This window comes from Lutjanus erythropterus, chromosome 11 (assembly GCF_056507025.1).
Source record: "Lutjanus erythropterus isolate fLutEry1 chromosome 11, fLutEry1.hap2, whole genome shotgun sequence".
In the NCBI taxonomy this organism is placed as follows: Eukaryota; Metazoa; Chordata; class Actinopteri; order Lutjaniformes; family Lutjanidae; genus Lutjanus; species Lutjanus erythropterus.
The window spans coordinates 10,285,087-10,305,546 of record NC_139327.1 but is presented as its reverse complement, the minus strand read 5'-3'; the positions used below and the strand labels follow the sequence as shown (position 1 = coordinate 10,305,546).

Sequence of the window (20,460 nt, the reverse complement as noted above, 5' to 3'; positions counted from 1 at the left end):
ATAATTGTCATTTTTGTGCTGGTCAATAGTTATAACCACGAGGTGGCTGTTACATTTCTTGAGGTCAGCTCTATTTTACATGTATGAGTTCTTGGCTCCTACTTTCTGTTTCCTGTAATGGCCATGTATGGGTCAGAAATGGCTAAAACTAATGGTACAGTCTGTAGTTCATTTCAGTTTATTTTCCTCACCCCACAGCGATGCAAAAATATAAATATATACACCACTCATCATCTTCTCTGCATATTCCTGCAATGATGAAATAAATCCGTATTAAAACCAGCTTAAAATTGAAGTCAATTACCTCAGTAAAAACACTGATTGCCCAGTTCAGTGAAGTGTTGACACTGATTAGTGATTAAATTAATATGTGTCAAAACTCATTTTGCATTTGAGGTCCAGTATTTTTAGATCAAGCGTCTGAGCCCTAGTTAAAGGGTTAACTTTGCTGGAAGCTAATAATCTCTGTATTTCTTACTAGAGCATACATTACTTAAACTGGAGACTGACCCAACCTGAGTTTTCACTGTTCATAATTATATGAACAACATAATTATATTTTCATTCAGAATACATGGAGTTTCATCCAGTGGAAGCTTTTATTGTTCTTTCCCAGCAGAAGAACTGATGTAAAGTACATGAGTGGATGAGAGCAGTTAAACAAGACATCGGCTACACTACGTCACATTTGCAGGGTATAGACACCGGTCTGTTATGGAGAGCAGGCTTATTCCATATAATCCCGCAAATACCAGTGAGGCATATTTAGCAGTGACTGGAAAAACACCCAGACAGTATGTGGGTACAAAATGCATCGCTCACCCAAAAAGAGCCCGACACACTGAAGCTAAAAATCACAGGATGACAACAGAAATGTGTATGTTTGACTGTAAAAGCAAGAAAAACAGAGGGCAGGTGCTCGTTCTTTTTCCCATAGCTCAGCTCTCCCTCCTACTGTCTGAGGGGATTAGGACTGTAGCAGGGAATGGGAGGAGAGCGTCTAACTGTAGGTATATAAAGCCACAGAAAGAGGTCAGTGCACACAACCGCTAGGAGATTCCACACTAAATCTACACAGAGGCTGGGAATCTGCCCTCGGCCATGCCACCCCACATTTCCATCTCATCTTGATTCTGCTGGTTAGGGCTGTAGTGAACATCAGCGAGGAGGGATCCTCTCAGTGGAGCATGACAACACCACACGTGAGCGCTCACGCTTTGCACACAGCTCAGGCCGAGCAGCCCCTCAGCTACAGCATAACATAAACCCCTCGCCCTGAGAGGAGGAGCCTGTGCAGCGTTCAGCATGAATTTATTGTTGCTGTTGATCACCAAGAAGTACAACAATGACTTCATGGCATGACGAATGAAACTTTGGCTACTAGAAGAGGTCAAGTTCTGCCTCTACATGCGTTGGAGTCGTTGACAACTCGCGGCCCCTAGTGGCCAGTTAAGAAGAGCGAGAAGTCAGCTGTCAATTGTCATACAAAACAGAGCAGTCAAAAAATAGAATTACTGCCTCACAGTTGTATGAACCACATGCTGCTGGAGTAAAACAACAGCACATCCTCACTGGTATATCGCTAAGATTTGGTGTTTGTAACACTAAACAAACACAGAAGTGGCCTTAGTGGAACACCTGCACTCTGAAGCCTGGATTATACTCCCAAATGGATGCGTACATCAGTAGCCGCAGACACCACAGAGGGCTCATTTTTCTGTTTATACTACTTTCTGTTTGAAGAATGCATTTGTGCAGTATATCTACAGGGGACAGTGGACCCTCACACGGCTTAACTCCAAAACACAGGTTTAAATTTCAGCAGACAATATTTTAATTCGAGTCAAATATTCCCAAGGTTAAAATGTTTAAAAAGGTTACCACACTGGCTGAGTGGCAGTGTAGTTAACCATCCATACTGCTCTGCAAGATGAACATCCTCCTGTGGCGTGCTCCTCCTCCAAGTAAAACAGACATATCCATCCTATATGCCCAAGCATATAAAACATGTTGGTGAATAGTTTTTACATGAGAGTTGAGGAAGTATTTTATCACCCTGCTGCAGTCCAGTACAGTCCACCTCTGCAAAGCTCAATGCCAGAATCGACCCGTGTTTCATTATGATCTCTAAATCAAATAGGAGCCCAACCTGACGTGTATTTGGAGGCTCAGAGCTGCTGCTGGGTGGTACGGGCAAAAACGCGAGGTACACAAAGGCCAGAGGAAATAAAGTGACAAAGCTGAATACAGAAGTAAAATGCTGTGATACATGCTGAGTTTGAGGGCAGAAGCACTCTCCATGTTTTCTGTGGAGTGTGTTCACCTGCTCAGTCCACACACACACACACAGACCTCTCTTAAAATGTGTATCATGTATACTATTGTATACTAAACAGGATTACAACCTATTTAATATACAGTCTGTGGCTGCAAATCATTATTTGGACTGCTCTACTCATTTATGTATGTGTCGTAGGTACATATTGCTCCTTTAAGCCACTTTATTCCTTTTTGCGTTGGATAAATAGGGACACAGATGTGTCTTTTAAAAACATGCAGAAGGAGTGCTTAAATATATTAATTAGTCTTCAGATATGGTACTCGTATAGTGTCTTATCTACCAAGATAAGATGCAGATGTATTTGATGGTGCATTTGCCAAATTTTGCATTGCATGAACATCAACAGCAATATTCTCTTTAGTTTCCCAGAGATCTGGGCTTTTGGTGCATCGCTTATTAAAATTTGATCAAACTGGCCTTTAACCATTCCATTCCTTTCTTGTATTCCAGACCGTTTGTTTAACCTCCATCGGCAAGAAAAGAACACTTTGTAATAAGTGTGAGGCTGAAATGAAAAAAAAAGGGTCTTTGTTCCCATTGTGCCTTTTGTTAGCTCTGTAATGAAACCTTTGAGTTAAAAACAGCCCTTTGCTTTGGTCTGATAAATCTCATTATTGCACTGTCCATGCCTCTGCTGAGTTTCACAAACGCATCTTCTGAGCCTTTATCCAGTGGTCACATGCCCTCCTGCTCCATCTCTCCCTGGATCTCTATGTCTCCCTTTAGCATTAGTCATTCATTGTTAGTATAGTAATATATATATAGTAAAGTATACATAAGTTCTCGAGGCCGTGCTTCACTACATTTACATAGGACTCCTTATGCCTCAGTGCCTTGACTTAGTTTATCGATGTACACAAAATTGCAAAAGTAGTATGGGTGAGGAAGCAAACAAAAATCACAATAAAGCGTAATATGGAATTGCAGAACTTCTTGAATTGTAGCATTTAAGAATTGTAATACACATTGAGTTAGCACCCAACTATCAGAGGGTTGTATCAGGAGATAAGTGTATCGTCCCAGCCCTGATGCTTATGACATCGTAGTTTCAAGCATAATGGCTTCGACCAAGCTGCTGTATTTGACACGTTGGGAGTGAGAACCGCCTTCAACTGCAGAGTACAAGATCAACAAAACAATGATTTTTAAACATCATCACAACTTCAATGTATCATGAAAATGAGGGAGAACATGTTTGACTTGTCTTGAACTGAATACAGCACAAAGACAAGATAGTTTAATGTTCAAACTGATAAACTTGATTGTTTTTTATAATTATACACCCATTCTGAATTTGATGCCTGCAGCGCATTTCTAAAACATTTTGACAGGAACAACAAAAGACTGGGAAAGTTGTGGAATGCTCAAAAAAGTAAAGGAGTATTGTTTTCGGAAATCATGGACGTTGTGTCCTCCTCAAAAGCCAGCATCTGTGACGGTGTGGGGGGGGTGTTAGGGCCTGTGGCATCATGGGTAACTGTCGCATCCAGACGGCATCTTTTTCAGAGACCTCCATGCTTATTTCAGCGAGACACATTCCGCATGCGTTCCAACAGCGTGGCTTCACTGTAAAAGAGTTCAGGTACTAGACTGACCTGCATGCAGTCCAGAACTGTCTCCCACTGAAAATGTGTGAAGCATCATGAAAATACAACAACGGAGACCCTGGACTTTTAAACATGTTGCAGCTGTCATATTCAGCTTGAGTGTGCAATTCTAAAAAAAAACAATTAGTTATTCAGTTCAAAGTTATTCAGTTTAAAAAATGACATATCTTGTCTTTGTACTTTATTCAGTAGACTAAAGGTAAAAAAGTTTTGGTAAATTGTTGCGTTTTGCTTTTATTGACATTTTACACAACATCCCAGCGTTTAAGAACTTGTTGAGTTAGCACTTTCTTTTATCACTTATTCAGGCTCTCAATAGTGCAAACAAAGTGATTGACATTAAGCTAACCCAGAAATACCGCTGATGGACTTTCTACTGATTTAATTACATATGTTATCAATTGAGACTCCTTTGTTGCGCAGTTATTACACTTTGTCAGTAGTTTTAATGATTACTTTCATCATAAATCTTGACCACCTGATCTCAAATCCAATAAATCTCATCAAACCAAGTAAAGCAATATAAGTGGTTCACGGAGAGCTTGGTAAACACCAATGAAAGACAATGAAAAGAAAATAATTTATTTTCACTTCAGGCTTCATGCATGCCAAACAATGCTCCAGTGCAGATCCACAGTCCTCTAATCTGGTTGTGTAACCGGAGCATGGGTGGTTTTACCCACTGCTGTATCTGTAGTGATTCTCTCACACAGTAGATTGTAGGTCACTGGGCTTCTCTCAGGCTTCAGGTCAAATGGCCTTGGATTGGTACAGTAGATATGGTCTTTAGCTCCAAGCCTTCCTTTAGCAAACATTTCACCTCATTATAGCAATTCCACTGTTGGCTGCTTAGCCGTGTATTAAGGTCCAATATATAAAGCTAGTGTCACTAAACACAGAGAAGCATGTACATGCTTCTTAACTTTAGTACATGTACATGTTAGTGTGGTTGAAAACCTTGTTAGATGAGATGAATCTTAGAATGTTAAACCTAATATTGAAACAAACTGTGATACAGTACTTATATATATATACACACACACACATATATAGAGTTTTTTTTCCCTTCATTTATTAATCTGAACACTGTGCTAGTGAAGAATATATCTACTTGTTAATGCACTGGTATCAGATCAGTACTCTGTATCATCCAATACACAGAATTCAGGTATTGGCATCAGCCCAAAAGGGAAAAAATGGTGTCTTAACACTTCTTTTTTGAAAACATGGTATCAAAACTGTATTGAAGTTTCAATACTTTTAGCCTTGATAGCCTTGCTGCATACAGTGAGACTTAAGATTGAGTGAAATGGAAAAAACAAAACAAAAACAAAAATACAATGACTGTCCCACTTTCCATTAATGAAACTCCATGGTTTTTGTTTGGCAGTCCAGAAAAATCGGGGGTGCTCTCATTGTGAGTCTAAAAATCCTCAGCTCATGGATTACAGAAGATTGAATATTGATGTTGATGATCTCTGTAAATAATCCACTGCCCTCTGTAACTGGTCCACGGACCTCTGTAACTGGCCCACAGACCCCCAGAAATAGTCCCCAGGCCTCTGTAACTAGCCCATAGACCACTGTAACTCATTCACGCACCTCTGTAACTACTGATCTCTGTAACTAGTCCACAGATCTATCTATGAAGTAATGCCTCTGACAGCCTTACTGAATACAGTAAAGCTGTAGAATGAATGAAACATAAAAAAACTCACAATGACTGTCCCACTTACTGTTTTCTGGCAGTCTAGAAAAATCCAAGGTGCTCTGATTATAAATCTAAAAATCCTCAGCTCATGGATTATAGAAGATTGAATGTTGATGATGAATGACTGAATATTGTGATGTGGAACATTATGTATGTAGATGTATGTTGTAGACAAAAGGCTGAAGGTGTTGTACATCAGTGCACCTTTGGCAGCATCACACTGTATGGGTGTTACTGCCAGTACACCACAACTTCATGCTTATGATATCATTTAGAGACAACTTTGACACTTAAACACATGGATATCGCTACATCTCTTACTGCTGGCACTGCAACATGTAACTGAAGTCAACTCTTTTATTTAACGCAGTGTGCACTGATCTAAAACTCATATCAGGGCTAAGAGATCTGACAGCATCCCCAGGATTAATTTTAAACTAGTGGTAACTGTGTGTTGGTGTGCATCCTGGCTGGCAGTTGTTGCTAGGTTACAGGTATATAAAGTAAACAGGCAGAGGGGCCCACTCATTAATCCGGCCGCAGTGCTGCACCAAGGGATTTGGATGCTCATTAGAGTGCCACCACCAATCACAACACATGGACTGAGCTAACTGAGCTGAAGATAATATGCGGTATAGAATATGGTATATTGATGATTTCATTATTTTTCATCTGACATGCGTGAACATATTCCTTGAATATGGTTGACTACATTCGTGAGAAGAGCATAATTTTAGCGGCCGCGTGCTTGTAGTTTCTATATTTAGAGCCTCTCCACTCGGCCATTAATTTAGCCATGGTAAGCTAAACAGCAGTAGTCGCTGCAGACACCTGCCTCCCTGCCCCTGTAGCATCACCCCAGTGGAAACACCATCTGTGTTTGGGAACTGCCTATACAGCCCTAAAGCGGACAGACACCGCTGCCGGCCTCCTTGTGTCCTCGTCCCTAGAGAGGACAGCAGAGAAAAGGCGAGTTCACGATGTATCGTGTTTGTGTTTGTGTTCTAGCTATGTTCAGGAGAATGTGGAGAATATGTCATAATAAAGCCGCATGCAATAAAACTCAGTCTAGGTAAACCAATGTATGAATTTAGTAGAAGCCCTGAACTCTGAACTGAGACAAAACAGTGATTTTTACTGCAGGCTGATGAATAATGCTTACAGTGGAGAACAATGGATAACAAGTGGACATGAATAGGATGTACAGCTGCTGAATAACATCTCCGTAAAGTTGAACAAACAAATTAATTCAGTCAAGTATTAAATGAGAAATCTGCAATATATTTACTGTAATAAATCATAAAATGACCACAGTGTGTCATCAGAGATCAAGGAAGCATGTTAAGTTGAAATACTCGCTTCACTAAACAGGACAGCTGCGGTGTTGCTCTTTGAAATTGCCATTCCAGACCAGAATAACTGTTTTTGTATGTCCATTTAACATTAAATTAATGCCAGAGTTTTGCTGAATGAGTGTCTGTTTGCGAGTTGTAAAAAATCATTAATAATCTTGCAGAAGGCGTAGATGTTTCTAACCGTTAAGTTGACAAAACATGTTAATGGGGTTTGGCAGGCAGTGAGACAGGCAGCTGTGTAACTCATCCAGAGTGTGTTATTTCAGAGCAGTGGGCTTTTGTTTTCAGGATAACAAGCATAACCTTAAATTGACAGACAACTGACAGCTTTCTTCAACCATAGATTTTATATTAAACTGGACTGAGAGAACAAGACTGGATTTGTGTCCAGGAGGAGAACAGTGAAACTGAAACTTTATCTGGAAAAAATGCGGTGTAATTAAGTAAGAGATAATACCTGTCAACCTTACTCCATACAAGATGTCAGTTCCATGATTGTAATGAATGACATAGATAAATGCTTTCTGTTGGGTGGTTTTTAGTCTTTATTAGACTTTATTAGGCTATGAACATCGCAGACACCATTAAAAGGAGAAAGAAGAGAAACAGAGGGGAGTTTAAATGAGATGTTTTGTTTTTTTTAGCCACATTATCAGCATGGCTTTGTTGTTCTGTCAGTCCACTGCTTTGGTCTATGTGGTCTTATAATCTACTGAATACATTTTGTGTAAATATGTGTGAATCTTTGTGGCTTTGATGATCCCCTGACTTTTCCATCAAGCACCACAATGTTGTTGACATTTTTAGTTTATGTACCGTATTTCATCAAATAAAAGCTGTGTCCAATAATGGCCGGGGCCGTGGTTCATGAGTTGTCCACACAACTTTGCAAGAAAAGTTTTGCAATAAAAGCCTTGAAATGTTGAGTTTGCGTAGACAGTGTAATACAATAACTTTAACAGGGCAAACAGGAGCAGATCGAAACAAGGCTTTGTACTAAAATATGACCAACCATACTTATCAAACAGTGGGAATGTCTCTAATACAAACCTGCTTCAAATAAAAGCCTGCTACCTTCTACAGTTCAGGTAAATAAAGGCCCTGGTCACTAATTGTGGAAATATGGTAGGCCTGTGCCTGTATTTATTAGGGCTGCACTTAACATTTCTTTTTAAACAATTAATCTGTTGTTTTTGTTTTTTTTATTAATTGATGAATCTATCGATTAGTTTGTTGATTAAACTAACAATTATTTTGTTATTATTCAATTATATAACAATTAATTTACCTATAATACAAACTTGTCACTGTCAACACTTCACTGAACTGGACAATCAGTATTTTGACTTGAAACGTAAACCGGTTATGACATGGAATTATTTCATAACTGGAGTCATGCAGACAAGATGATTGCTGGTGGTGTATTTTGTTCTACATGTTGATAATCCTCATATATCGTATTTGGATGCTGACAGAAATTAAACAGGACGATGCTGCAGCTGCCAGGAGGAGGACAGGTCGCTCGGTGCTTCACCCCTTGCAGAGTTGTCCTGCTGTGATAAGTCATGTCCAGTTTGAGGAGCTGAAACTGTTGCTGAGCCAAACTGGTGCACCTCTGTATAAAATACTCCCACACTTTAGATGATTGCAGCGAGTCTGGTTCTTTGCTGCTTGTTCTCCTGGTGAATCTATGCTCTGACCAGGCATAGCAGGTCATAGCAGTGTGTCAACACACAATCACTAACATTGATTACGTCGACGAGTTGCCCCAGCACTTCTACATATGCCTTGGCATGGTGTAAGTCACAAGAGGAGTGAAGCATTGTCAACTTTGCCTTTACATCATAAATGAATAGGAGTAATCATGCTACTTCTAAGATAAAGTATAATTTCAAAGAGTCATCTGGTAATGTAGCACCTTAATCTGCACAACACAAACAGACTTGGTCTAAGTTTGTCTGTACACATCAATACAACAGAAAACCAGAGAAACACTATCTTCTTGGTGTCAGGTGTTCTACACAAACTCCTGACAGAGATGGATTTATTGATAAAAGAACAGGTAGCCCGTCTTCCTGCTGCATCCAGTACACCTTTGAATTGTCTGGCTGAAGCACCATTCAGCACTCTATCTCCTGCCATCTACTGATTAATCCACTTGGAAGGCAGTAATTACAGAGTGCATTGACAAACTGATTCAGTGACTTGAATGAAACTCCTACCTGTGTCCTAATAGCCCCCCAAAAATAGCAGCAGTACAAAGACTTTGAGCCAGTGTGCGCTGCATACACAGAAGTTCACACACTTTGGTTTCTTTCCCTCATCTTGACAAAGACTGAATGCAGGTGTCAACACTTAAAGTAGAGGAATTATTTCTTTCATGTTCTTTACTTTTTTATATTTCCAACTTGTTTCAATGTTTTGTTTTGTTTTTATTCGAAATCTCTCTCTCACTAGGTGATGTTGCACATGTGAAATGCATGTGATTTTTCTGTAAGGGATTATCCCAAGTGTACAGAGAGGCTCTGACAGACTCTTCACCTCAAAAGGTTGAATCTAACACAGCTAACATTAGCCATGCTGCTGACTTAGCAGCTACAGGCGAGCGCAAATGAACGAAGACCTGGAAGTGGGTCTCCGCTCCATCTCTACATCAGCTAAGGGCTCCATGGCCTGGAAAACATCGAAGACTCCTGCATTCAAGCATAGCTCATGAATACATCACATTAGCTCATCCATCGTTACTATCCGCAATCCACATCAACCAGTTAACCGACACCATACAACTACCGCAACAAAATTACCTGCAATGGTAAGATTTTCACCCCGCAGAACATGGTAACCGAGGCGTGATGTCAGACAGACGAGTCATGTAAAATAACACACTTATCTTACACTTATGTTATCAGTACTCACTGATCCTGTGCTGGGTCACATTTAATTTAACCCATTGTATGTTTAAAATGACAGAAAATGACAGTTCTTTCTTAACTATCAGCGTCCTTTGTCACTTCACCTTCTTATTTCTCTGACGTCTTCCAGGATTACACAGTACAGTAGATAATGCATGCACGAGGCAGAATGACAGAATGCACTTCTATATTTAGTAGCCCTGGTAGCTGATATATCACCGGCCCAGAGCTGCGTCCTCCTAACATTAGAATGCATCTCTTTACATTTCTGCCCTTAGGCATCATCAAAAATAACTATAGTGATCACTGGAGCGTCCCACTTGCTTTGCATCTCAGCGATGCAGCGAGTCACACTCTCTGCATGATGATGACTTCTGTTTGCTTAACCCTTTGTTCTCTGAGTTGGTTATATCTGCTAATTATTGTTCAGTCACTCTCAGTGACTGCCAAGTTGACTTGAGAGCCATGCTCTTCCTCTGTTGTGAGATAGTTTTGTCAAATGTTGCCTTGACCCCGGGTTCCATCTCCAAAATCACAATGCTGATACTTTCAATTTAAGGATCCTTTTATTTGGTTATAATGTCGACCACTTACACTCAAGGGGCGTGTCCACGTCCCCAGCCGACTCTAGTCTCTGTCAGAGGCTGGAGTGGAACGTTATGGAAGACCTAAGGAATCCATTAGTGTTAACCATGTCAGGCTAAGTTGTTGACCTCAGAGTTAGGCTAAATTTTTCCAAGGGAAACACCGGCGTAGTTATTTTCAAAGGGGTCTCCTAATATCTCACCTCAAGATATCTGATATATATATATATATCGATTTTGTTTGCATATTCTTGCATATTTGGGTCCATAAACAGTGTTGGAATTTCATAAATTGGGTCTAACTATAGCTGAAACTCTTGTTGATTCAGTGAGTCCAGCTGTTTTCATTTGTGATGATGTTAGTCTCCATAGAAACCTTTTCAGTGTAGTGAGACCATTTTTTTTTTTTTACTTGACCTCTCTGTATATAATGACCTATAGTGACCTCCAGGATAATCACAGCCTCATGAAACTTCACTTCCACAAACTAGAGACCTGGAGCATCCAGAGGATGGGTGGCTTTCCTACTTATACCGACAATAAGGGTTTTCTGAAATTCTGTTCTCCTGAACAGAAGTGCTCGCCATCCAAATGCGAAAAAAAAAAAAAAATGCAATTCTGACAGAAATCTGTGAATGCCAAAAGTTTTTGATTCCAAATCACAGCATAGATTTTCCTATGGTGTTCCTCAAGGTCTGTTTGTCTTTATTTGGTAACTTGGAAGGATTTTTCGCCTATTTTTGTCAATGCTCAAGTGGTCAAAAATGGTTCAATTTGGCACCAAATCTGTGTAATAAAAGCTATCAACCCCAGAACTGCTGCAACAACTTATAAGACATGATGGGAATGACCATCATATACTTCCATCACAATCTTCTAAGCTCATATACACTCTAAACATCCAAAATCCAAATGCTCCTAAGAAACACAATGTTTATTACAGATTTATGACTAGAAAACTTAACACAGAGTGCCAAACTGCATCTCAGGTGAATCTTCAGGTTCCAGCTATCAGATGGTGCATACCACTTCTGTGTGGCATATACTGTTGAGCTCTAATGTCGGTTTTATTTTGCTGAGAACTGTCTCATGCTGTAGTTCACTCTGTCACAGCTCTACCAGCCAGCGACTCAGTTCAACTTGTGTGTAACCATGCCATGAGATGATTATTTCTTTGTGTACCCATCTGTTACTACCTCTGTGTTTGTGTGTGTTTCAATTTTTAATCACCCTACCCACATCTGTCCTGCATGTTCTGACATCTGTTGTGCTGGTTCAGAGTAACACACACACCTACAGCCCTGTACAGTATGTGCTCGTCCCTCTGAATGAGCCGCTCTGCCTCCCGCTGCTGTTTGTGTCTTTGTGCGAGTGTTGTGATTGTATGTTTGGGATCTTGGACGTGATTGATGGTTTGTGGACTTGACGTCTCAGTGACACCTGTTGTGTTTGCTCTCAGTGGTCACATGTGGTCCTGTTGCTCTCTCCAGAACAGGCCACCAGCAGTACAGGGGTCCCCCCACAACGGCCAGCCCCCACCCTGCATGAACCCTGCCTTGATGAACGCTCCCTGGGTGAGAGAGAGGAGGAGGGGGGGTGTTTTTTGTTTTTTGTTTTTTTTTACCCCATATCATCCTGGCAATCAACCAAAGTATTAATGACATGATACATGACAAGTCATGATCAGTCTTTAAGTTTTCACCTCATATGTTTAGAAGTTAAAAGGTTTCATCATGTTGAAGCAAAGTAAATATAATTCACTCCATCATATGTTCACTGATCACAGATGACTCTCATGAGCATCTTTGTTATTGCTGTATTTATATTGTTCATTTTGTCATTATTCATGTCAGCACTGGGTTTACACGTTAACCAGGGATCCATTTCTTTTGTTCTATGAATCTGTTGTTAAAGCAAAACTTTTTACCTAGTTTGCCTTTATCGTATTTCATAAAATTCACAAAATAAGAATGCTGTTTAAATAATGTGCAATTTAGAAAACAAGCCACAACTGTCACAAACAACTGTATCTTTAAATGAACCTAATTAGTATCTACAGAAGGTACAGTAAATATATTCTAAGTGAGTGAGAGTGTTTCTTTTAAATGTGCTTTTCTTTTTTGGGCGGATGATGAACCATGGTTCCCCAACATTATAAAAAATAATTATATAATATTAATTATATTTAAAAAATAATATAAAATGAAGTTTCACAAACCAACACACAGAATGATCTCAAATTTGGCACTGATGGCCAACAACATGTTTCTGTGGTGGGTCAGACTAAGAACACATATTCATTATTGTTTATACAGACTTAAATATTTCACATTCATAAAAAATAGTATGAAGTACAGGGAATATTTAATTAAGATCTTACTGTGGTATTATGAATTTGGTGCTTTTCTGGGTGCATTATAGTTTTACCATGTTAATGTTTACACCATCATCTTCATTTTTATTTATTGTTTTTTACTGAGTAAATATACAAAGTCTATGGGACAGTTCACGCCAAAGTCAAAAAATCATATTTTTCCTCGTACCTGTAGTGTTGTTTATTCATCTAGATTTTTTTGGTGTGAGTTGCAGAGTTTTGGAAATATTGGCCATAAAGATGTCTGCCCTCTTTCCAATATAACAGAACTAAATGGCACTCGGCTTCTGATGCTCAAAGCGGCAAAAACTGTAGTTGAAAAACTCAACAGCAATGTCTCATTCCAAAAGTTATGACCCGGTTACTCAAGATAACGCTCAGACCTTGTTGTGAGCGGTTTCATTTTGGAACTATTTTCTTACTACCGAATTACTCCCACCAACTGTATCACTACGCAGGAGGAATCATGCAAGCATTTAATGGTGTCCTCCTGTGATACGGTGGCCGATGTTGTTGAGTTTTTCCAAATGTATTTTTTGATGGATTGAGCCAGACGCCATTTAGTCCCGGTAGACTGGAAAGTCGACAGACATCTCTACGGCTGATATCTCCAAAATTCTGCAACTCACACCAAAACTATCTAGATGGATAAAAAGCTACAGGTAACAAAAAAAAGAGCGGAACTGTCCCTCTGCACCAGAAAAAAAAAAAAAAGAAAAAAAAAAGGAGGATTATGATACATTTACATATTTTATGAAGATGAATTATTATTCTCCTGTCATTATTGGGAACAAAAACACAAACTGTACATAGTTTTTTTGGATCTCATCATTTTTATTTGTCCATGTCTTTCTGTCTCTCCACCCTTTTCTCTTTCTCTTTCACCTTTTCCCACTTACAGCAATACCATTACCAAGAAGATGACTCGCCGCCTCTTGACCAGGGATTCCCGCGGCTCACCAACGAGGTGCGCGCCCCGGAGCTCGTGCACGTATCCGAGAAGAACCTGTCGGAGATCGAGAATGTGCACGGCTACGTGTCCCACTCCCACATCTCTCCTCTCAAGGTTAGCGCTCCAAACCTCTCTCCCATCATTCCCAGTGTGGGCTTTAGCACCTGGCATAGACACCATGACCCTCCAACCTTCATCCCAGTCCAGCCACATGAACAGCTGCCAAAATTAAATCTCTTTCAGTCTCTGTTCCTCCTCTGTGTTTGTCTTTTAAACTTGAATATAACCACAGGCTGCTCACTGTTCATTTGATATAAATTCATGTTACTTTTGTGTTCTGTCAGGCAAATTAAAGGGAAGTGGTAAACAACAATTTGTGGTGTTTGTACCATCAGGGGAATCAAATAGAAAGAAACAGCCAGATAAATTATAGAACACATACTTTACTTTGTCTGTTCTGCAAAAATATGTGAGTAGATAGTAGATTGTGGTTGAATTCAGGCCTATTTCGAGATTTGGATGCAGCAATATGTGATTTCTGCTCCTGTTTGATGTGAATTACAGTGTTTATTCCTTTTTCCTTTTCCTTTCTTTTGATGTGCTTTTCTGAGCCACAAAAGCACAAATTGGTGGCAATAATTTGGTTTCCAGGAAATGATAAAATACTGTCTTCACACCCTTCCTTACCATTCCTTGCACACATTTTCCCTCTGCATTGTCGTAATTCATGTAGTGCCAGCGTGTGTCCTGACGTGGACTCCAGCCTCTAACATCTCAGTGCCTCTCTCTGCCCACGTCTTTGTGTAGAGTCCAGAGCTGGAGGAAAAAGACATTCCAGATGTGTTAAGAGGTCTCAGGTCCATGTTACAAGCTGTACCTCTATCATTGATCTGAGTCGATGATACAGTAAAAGAAGTGTTGAAGATGAGCAGTTTGTTGTGAAGCGGTTGTGTTTGTTCAGCTTTGAGCCAGCAGAGGGCAGTGTTGGACATGATGAGAAGTCTGGTTGTGTCAGCAGTTTATTCCAGGCGACGTTTGAAATTCTTGGTAAACCAGTCAGCGAACGGAGAATGAGTTGTCTGCATGTTCGCTTTGTTTCGGGTCACAGAATCACAGGCAGAACCTTGAGCAGCACTCTCTGAATGAATATAAAATTCAAGAAAGACCAATTTAGAGTTGTGTTGTAATGATGTCAGTTTGATAAACGCACAGTTTAGGGATGAATATTCTTATCCTGTCGAGTTTTTTTGGATTTAATAAGACATTTAGTGATGATTTTAAACCAAGTTAGGACATGGTATGTTTAAGGATGCCATAAAGAACTTTATCAGTAGAGAGACATGCATGCATATGTTTTACTGGAACAGAAATACCATAAGAAACACACTCTGCAGTATATCAAATTATAGTATGTGAAAAAACATCTTGGTAACACTTTCTAGGATGTCCATGTCTATACAGTGCTTATAGGATCTATAATTATAGTAATGAATTCTCATAAATATGCATAATGATTTATGACAATAATCATAACACATAATTACTTAGTAGGTCAAATATTATAATACCTCATAATTGCCGGTTATTCACTGACTTTTTTTGGCATACAAGGCAATCATTTCTGGTATGACCCCATTAAACAGTTAAATTAATTTTACAATATTTTGTGCATTGTTCTTGCACAGATTTAATTTTTCACTTAACTTAAAGCAAAATGACTACTTATAGCAACTTTGAACCAGCTTGTAATGTATCATATCAGCCCGTACAGGAGTTTCATTAAGCAGCACCAGTTTGAGTAACTTCTGATCACATTATAATGCATTATAACAGTCATTATCATACTTCACCTTCCAGTGTGCCCCATTGGGCCTAACTTTGGAAGCAACATGAATAGTAGTCAATGCGAGGGACCAATTATTTATTTATTTCATTTGAATTGCACATGTTTTTTTTTAAATCAATTTAAAAGATCATTTTACAAGTAAAGAAAGTCACAGTTTGCTGTGGGTTTGTTGCAGTTTAGTTTAGTGTCACAAACACCCACGTCGCTGTCCCTTGTAACATGATCTTACCTGTAGCGTTTTATCCAGTGACTCCTGGTGCATTTCTCAGGCGTGAAGAGAAGGAACGAGTAAGACCTGTTGTTGTGTGACTACATCCCAGTACAAACACACAGGCATCAACTTCAGCTGAGGGAGAAAGTCATGACGTTACTTACACAACTTCTGGGTGTGTCGTCTTTCTAATTTCATATTCATACAGTCTAACACTTCAGCTGTTTTATGACAAACTGCGACTTTCTTGACTTGTAACATTATCTTTTAAATTGACAAACTTCACATGTGAAATTCATGGCACAATTAAAATAGAATCAAAAAATGATGCGTCTTGCGCCACTGACTACAGTTAATTTCAGTTCAGTTTTTCTTAAGTCAGCTGGTCCACCAGAAAGGGTGTGACTGAGGCTCTCTATTATATTGACTGGAATCCATTTGATTGAATTCTTTGCCTTGGCTGCTGCATCGTAGCAGAAACTCAGTGTGATCAAACGTGATTGAAAACAGTACTTCTCTAGTAGTATTGTTCTTAGATGATGACGTTCAGGATTTTTCTTTGATCCCACAATCCTCATTGTTTGCCTTTGACATGTGGGCAGTGATATCCTGTCTCCAGCTACTGTCAAGAGCTCTGAGTGCTTCAGCTCCTCCTGTGTAGTGTGCTGTCTGTTGGTGCCATGATGTCATGCGGGAGGGATGTCAATGGATCAATGACATCTGACCCATTGTCATACAAAGTAAAATATAGATAATAAAGCAGCAGAAGCATGCTGATTGTCTCACTGGGGATCTTCGTGGTGATGTCTCAAAGTCAGTGAGGTTATTGTGTATGTAAATGTGACACACACCAGCAGTGGTAATGCCCAAACAAACTTAAACCGACCTTTGGGTTTGGTGAACATTATGTTACACTGTATTTTTTAAGGAAGATGTTTATAATTTCGGGTCCCAACAGTGAGGAAAAGCCCAAAGTAGCAGGTGGGGAGAGACATGCCGTCTGCACCTTAATGGGTGTTGATGATCACAGGAGTGATATTAAGTGTGGTTGCGGAGCTGTGCGAGTGTTGACAGTTGGCCGTCATTCAGCTAATGTTGGTTTATGTTTATCGACAAGCTGTGAACATAAAACTGTTGTTTTCTTCTGCTTGTTTTTGCTGTAGAGCCCAGTTTGTGTCTCATCAGTGCAGTAGTGATGATCAGAGAGCGTGATTTTGCACATGTGCAGTGGGTCTGTGATGGGAAAGTGTCCCACTGGGTAAGAGGCTCTTCCTCATTGAGAGAAATAATGCAGGAAGCAGGAGTGATCCACTCGCCCTCATCCTCATCCAGTCTTAACCCCTCTGAACATTTCCCCCCTCTTGTCCCTCCAACATGTGACAGGGTGCCCATCACTAATGTCTTTTTATTCTGCTGCATCAGGCTCCCTTCTTTTATCTCTTTCTCTCTTTACCCAAGTATACTGGCTAGTGATCTTGTCTTTCATTTCTTACCTGCAGCCTGCACTGGTTACCCGTTTTGATCTTGCATACCCGGGTGTGACCACAGCAAACTACATGGCAAGTTTTATTTCATTTTAATTTTATTTGACCTCTGGGGAATCTCCATCCCCTGTTTTTATTTATTTATTTGGTATTACTTCAAACTCCTCCCTTATTTCTGGGTCCTCGTACCCAGAAGGTTGATGTCCCCTCGGTGCTGCATGGACTTTGTTTTGGTGTTGTCCTCAATCCATTGCCTGAAGAAGCAGTCTTTCCTTTTCTTGTGGGTCGCTGCCCTGTTCTTGTCATACCCACACCTTGTTAAATTAACCCCATACGTGTTTGTGACCCATTTGCTTGCCAGCGAATCCCCATGTGCTTGCTGTGGTGTTACTGTGATCTGGTGTTAATCTGTCTCTGTTAATAACCATGTATTATATGTTGAATAGTCTGCTGTACCCAGGAGCCCCTTGTCTGATTGAACCCACACGCAATAATGAAGCAGGGATGCACAGATACATCAGCCTCCAATCGTTATTTATGCAGAATCACAGAGGAAGTGCTGTTGGACTGAGTATCATCATGGCTGTGATGATATTCAGTCCAACAGCACAACTTTGAGTGTGATATTGCTTTCATACAACAGTTCTACAAGCTTTATTTATTAGTTAACAGTGCTAATTAACAACAGATTATGGTTGCTTTTGTTTATTTCCTCATGTATTCGGCTCTGACATCACAAATAGTCCCGCCTCTCAATTGGACTGTTGCCAAGCAACACGCACATTTTTCTGCACACCAACATTAGCTTGCTAGCTAGTTTATGTAGGTCTAGATGTTACCGCAGTAGAGCTCCCCAGCTTAGTTGTCCCGATGGATCGATAAAACTGCCTCAAGCTCAGCTTAGACTTCTTTAGAGACAGAATATGCATGTTTAATTCTTGACACTCAGCCTGATGCAATCCAAAGAACAGGACCGAGACTGCTTGAAAAGGTGGGGTCTCGATCTGCGGACTCTGTTATGGTTCATGTGTGGTCTGGAAAGCAAATGAACCAACCACGGGATTTTATGATATGTTATTTTAGCTGATTTAAAAAGCTAAACTACTAATAAATCCATCTGCTGTTTGTGAAATCTGTTCAAGGAACGATATTATAGTTTACATGTTTAAGTATAGACCATATTTATGAAAATAATTTCAATAATTGTAACACGTGTGCTCATAAGCACAGGTATTTTCCATGATTAACAGATCAAAACCTGATAAAACTGCTCTTCTTGTATCATACTCTGTTCAATTCCACAGATTAAAAAGTGAGTGACAGCAATCTCACAGTAATAAGCCTTGAATCATGTACAAGACGCCTCCTGTCTCTTTGGTCTCCATCTGTCTCACTGTAACATTAATGCAGGCTAACGGTTATTAGAACACTTGTAAAGTAGAGTGTTGTAGTTTAAAGTCCCAGTGATGTTGTACTCTGTATCAGCTCTCATGGAATCTCTCTCGTCCACTCAAATTACTTGATGGGAACTGATGTATAATAGCCCGTATTCAGTAAATACTACAATTATTAAACTACATGATACAGAGTATCCGATACAATCCTGTAGCCTAAACTATCATTAAATGCTTAACTAAATTTTGAGCGACATGCAGTAGAGAGAGAAGTATCACAAGTAACACGGATAATATGTATTTTATTTTGAATGTTTGACTGGTGCTGACTAATCAAAAATGCTGCTAAAAGTTCTCTGTTTAAATAAAGTGCAGCAGTAGTATAAATGAATCATGCTGTGGGATATGTATTCCTTCGTTTAGGGGTGTAGAATATTTGTTTCACAGTTCGATGATGTTTTTTTAGATGGCTAGGTTACGCAAAGTGTAGTCAGTTAACAGGTATTAATACATTAAAAGTATTATTAATTGTTTAAGAGAGGTGTGGTTGGCGAGTCAAGCGGTGGCTAGTTGTTAACTAGTTTGTGAAATACATTGCTGGTTAGTAAACAGGCATCCCATAACTTCCCCTTTTAAATATAATTCTAATATAACTGTCCTGTCGCCCATGTTTGTCACATCTGTTTGCTGTGTTTGCGAGGCCGCTGCCAGCTTCAGTTCTTCAGTTCAGTGACATAGCAGAGGTATGAAGCTTCGTTTGGCTCTGATCGCGTTTGCCCTGTTAAAGTTTCTGCATTACGCTGATAATACAAACACTTCCTGTATCTGTTTCAAAATAAACACACAATATGTAACTTCTTCCACTTGGGGTCTACCTCACATGAACATAATAACAAACGACATAGTTTGATGATGTGTTGAAGTGGTGTGGGATCATGGGAGTTATTATCCCCTGTTTTCTTTGAAGTTATAGCAGCTAGCAGGAAATGCATCTTGAACAAATTACAGATTTCTCTAGTTTGAACATTGTTAGAGAACATTTGGGATAATGCAAGTACACAATGTTACATAATACATAATATGTGCAGGAATTTTAGACATTTTAATGCAGAAATGTTACATACAGCTAAGCTCTTGATCATTTCAATTCTTAACAAGGCATTAATTGTGAAACATTATGCTATGATCTTTTATGTTGACATTATTTATATGTTAACATTATGTTCCATATGAACATATGGAATATAACATGTATATAATGGTTATAAGATTATGAGTGGCTGAGCCACCTGTAACACCTAGTAGTAAAATTCAGTATTACCAGTTCAGTTGGCTTAATATCAATATATCTGACCTACAAAACTGGGATACCAGCTGCTAAAAATATAAAAACAGCAAATATGACTTAGATGCAAAAAAATGACTGGGGAATCCCTATAATAAAACGTATAATAATATTCAAAGGCGAAGTGTTGAGGGAAAGTTACAGCATGCTCTTCTGTGTACTGTCTTTATCCCCTCTGATGGTATTTTTTAAATGATCAAACATTATTAACAGTACATGATAGTAATGTTTAACTGGGGGAGATGCAGGTGTAAAACAAGTCCAGGCTCTACATAATGAATCTGACGCTTCCATTCTGGCAAGGTCGATCATTAACTGTCAGCTTTTAGCACCCAAAGAAAAGT

At 39.5% G+C, this 20,460-nt stretch overlaps 1 protein-coding gene across 22 annotated transcripts in view; it reads left to right on the top strand.

The window, feature by feature from the left end:
- dlg2 (discs, large homolog 2 (Drosophila)) overlaps positions 1 to 20,460 on the top strand; it is a 279,866-nt gene that overhangs the window by 112,121 nt on the left and 147,285 nt on the right. For 15 of the 22 annotated variants that reach the window (XM_084730723.1, XM_084730738.1, XM_084730737.1 and 12 more), the window contains 3 exons: positions 12,001 to 12,084; positions 13,786 to 13,950; positions 17,393 to 17,452. In XM_084730723.1, coding sequence (XP_084586849.1) covers positions 12,001 to 12,084; positions 13,786 to 13,950; positions 17,393 to 17,452 — 309 coding nt within the window. The remainder of the gene's footprint in view (positions 1 to 12,000; positions 12,085 to 13,785; positions 13,951 to 17,392; positions 17,453 to 20,460) is intronic. The other 7 variants (XM_084730746.1, XM_084730741.1, XM_084730739.1 and 4 more) reach the window with 1 other exon arrangement.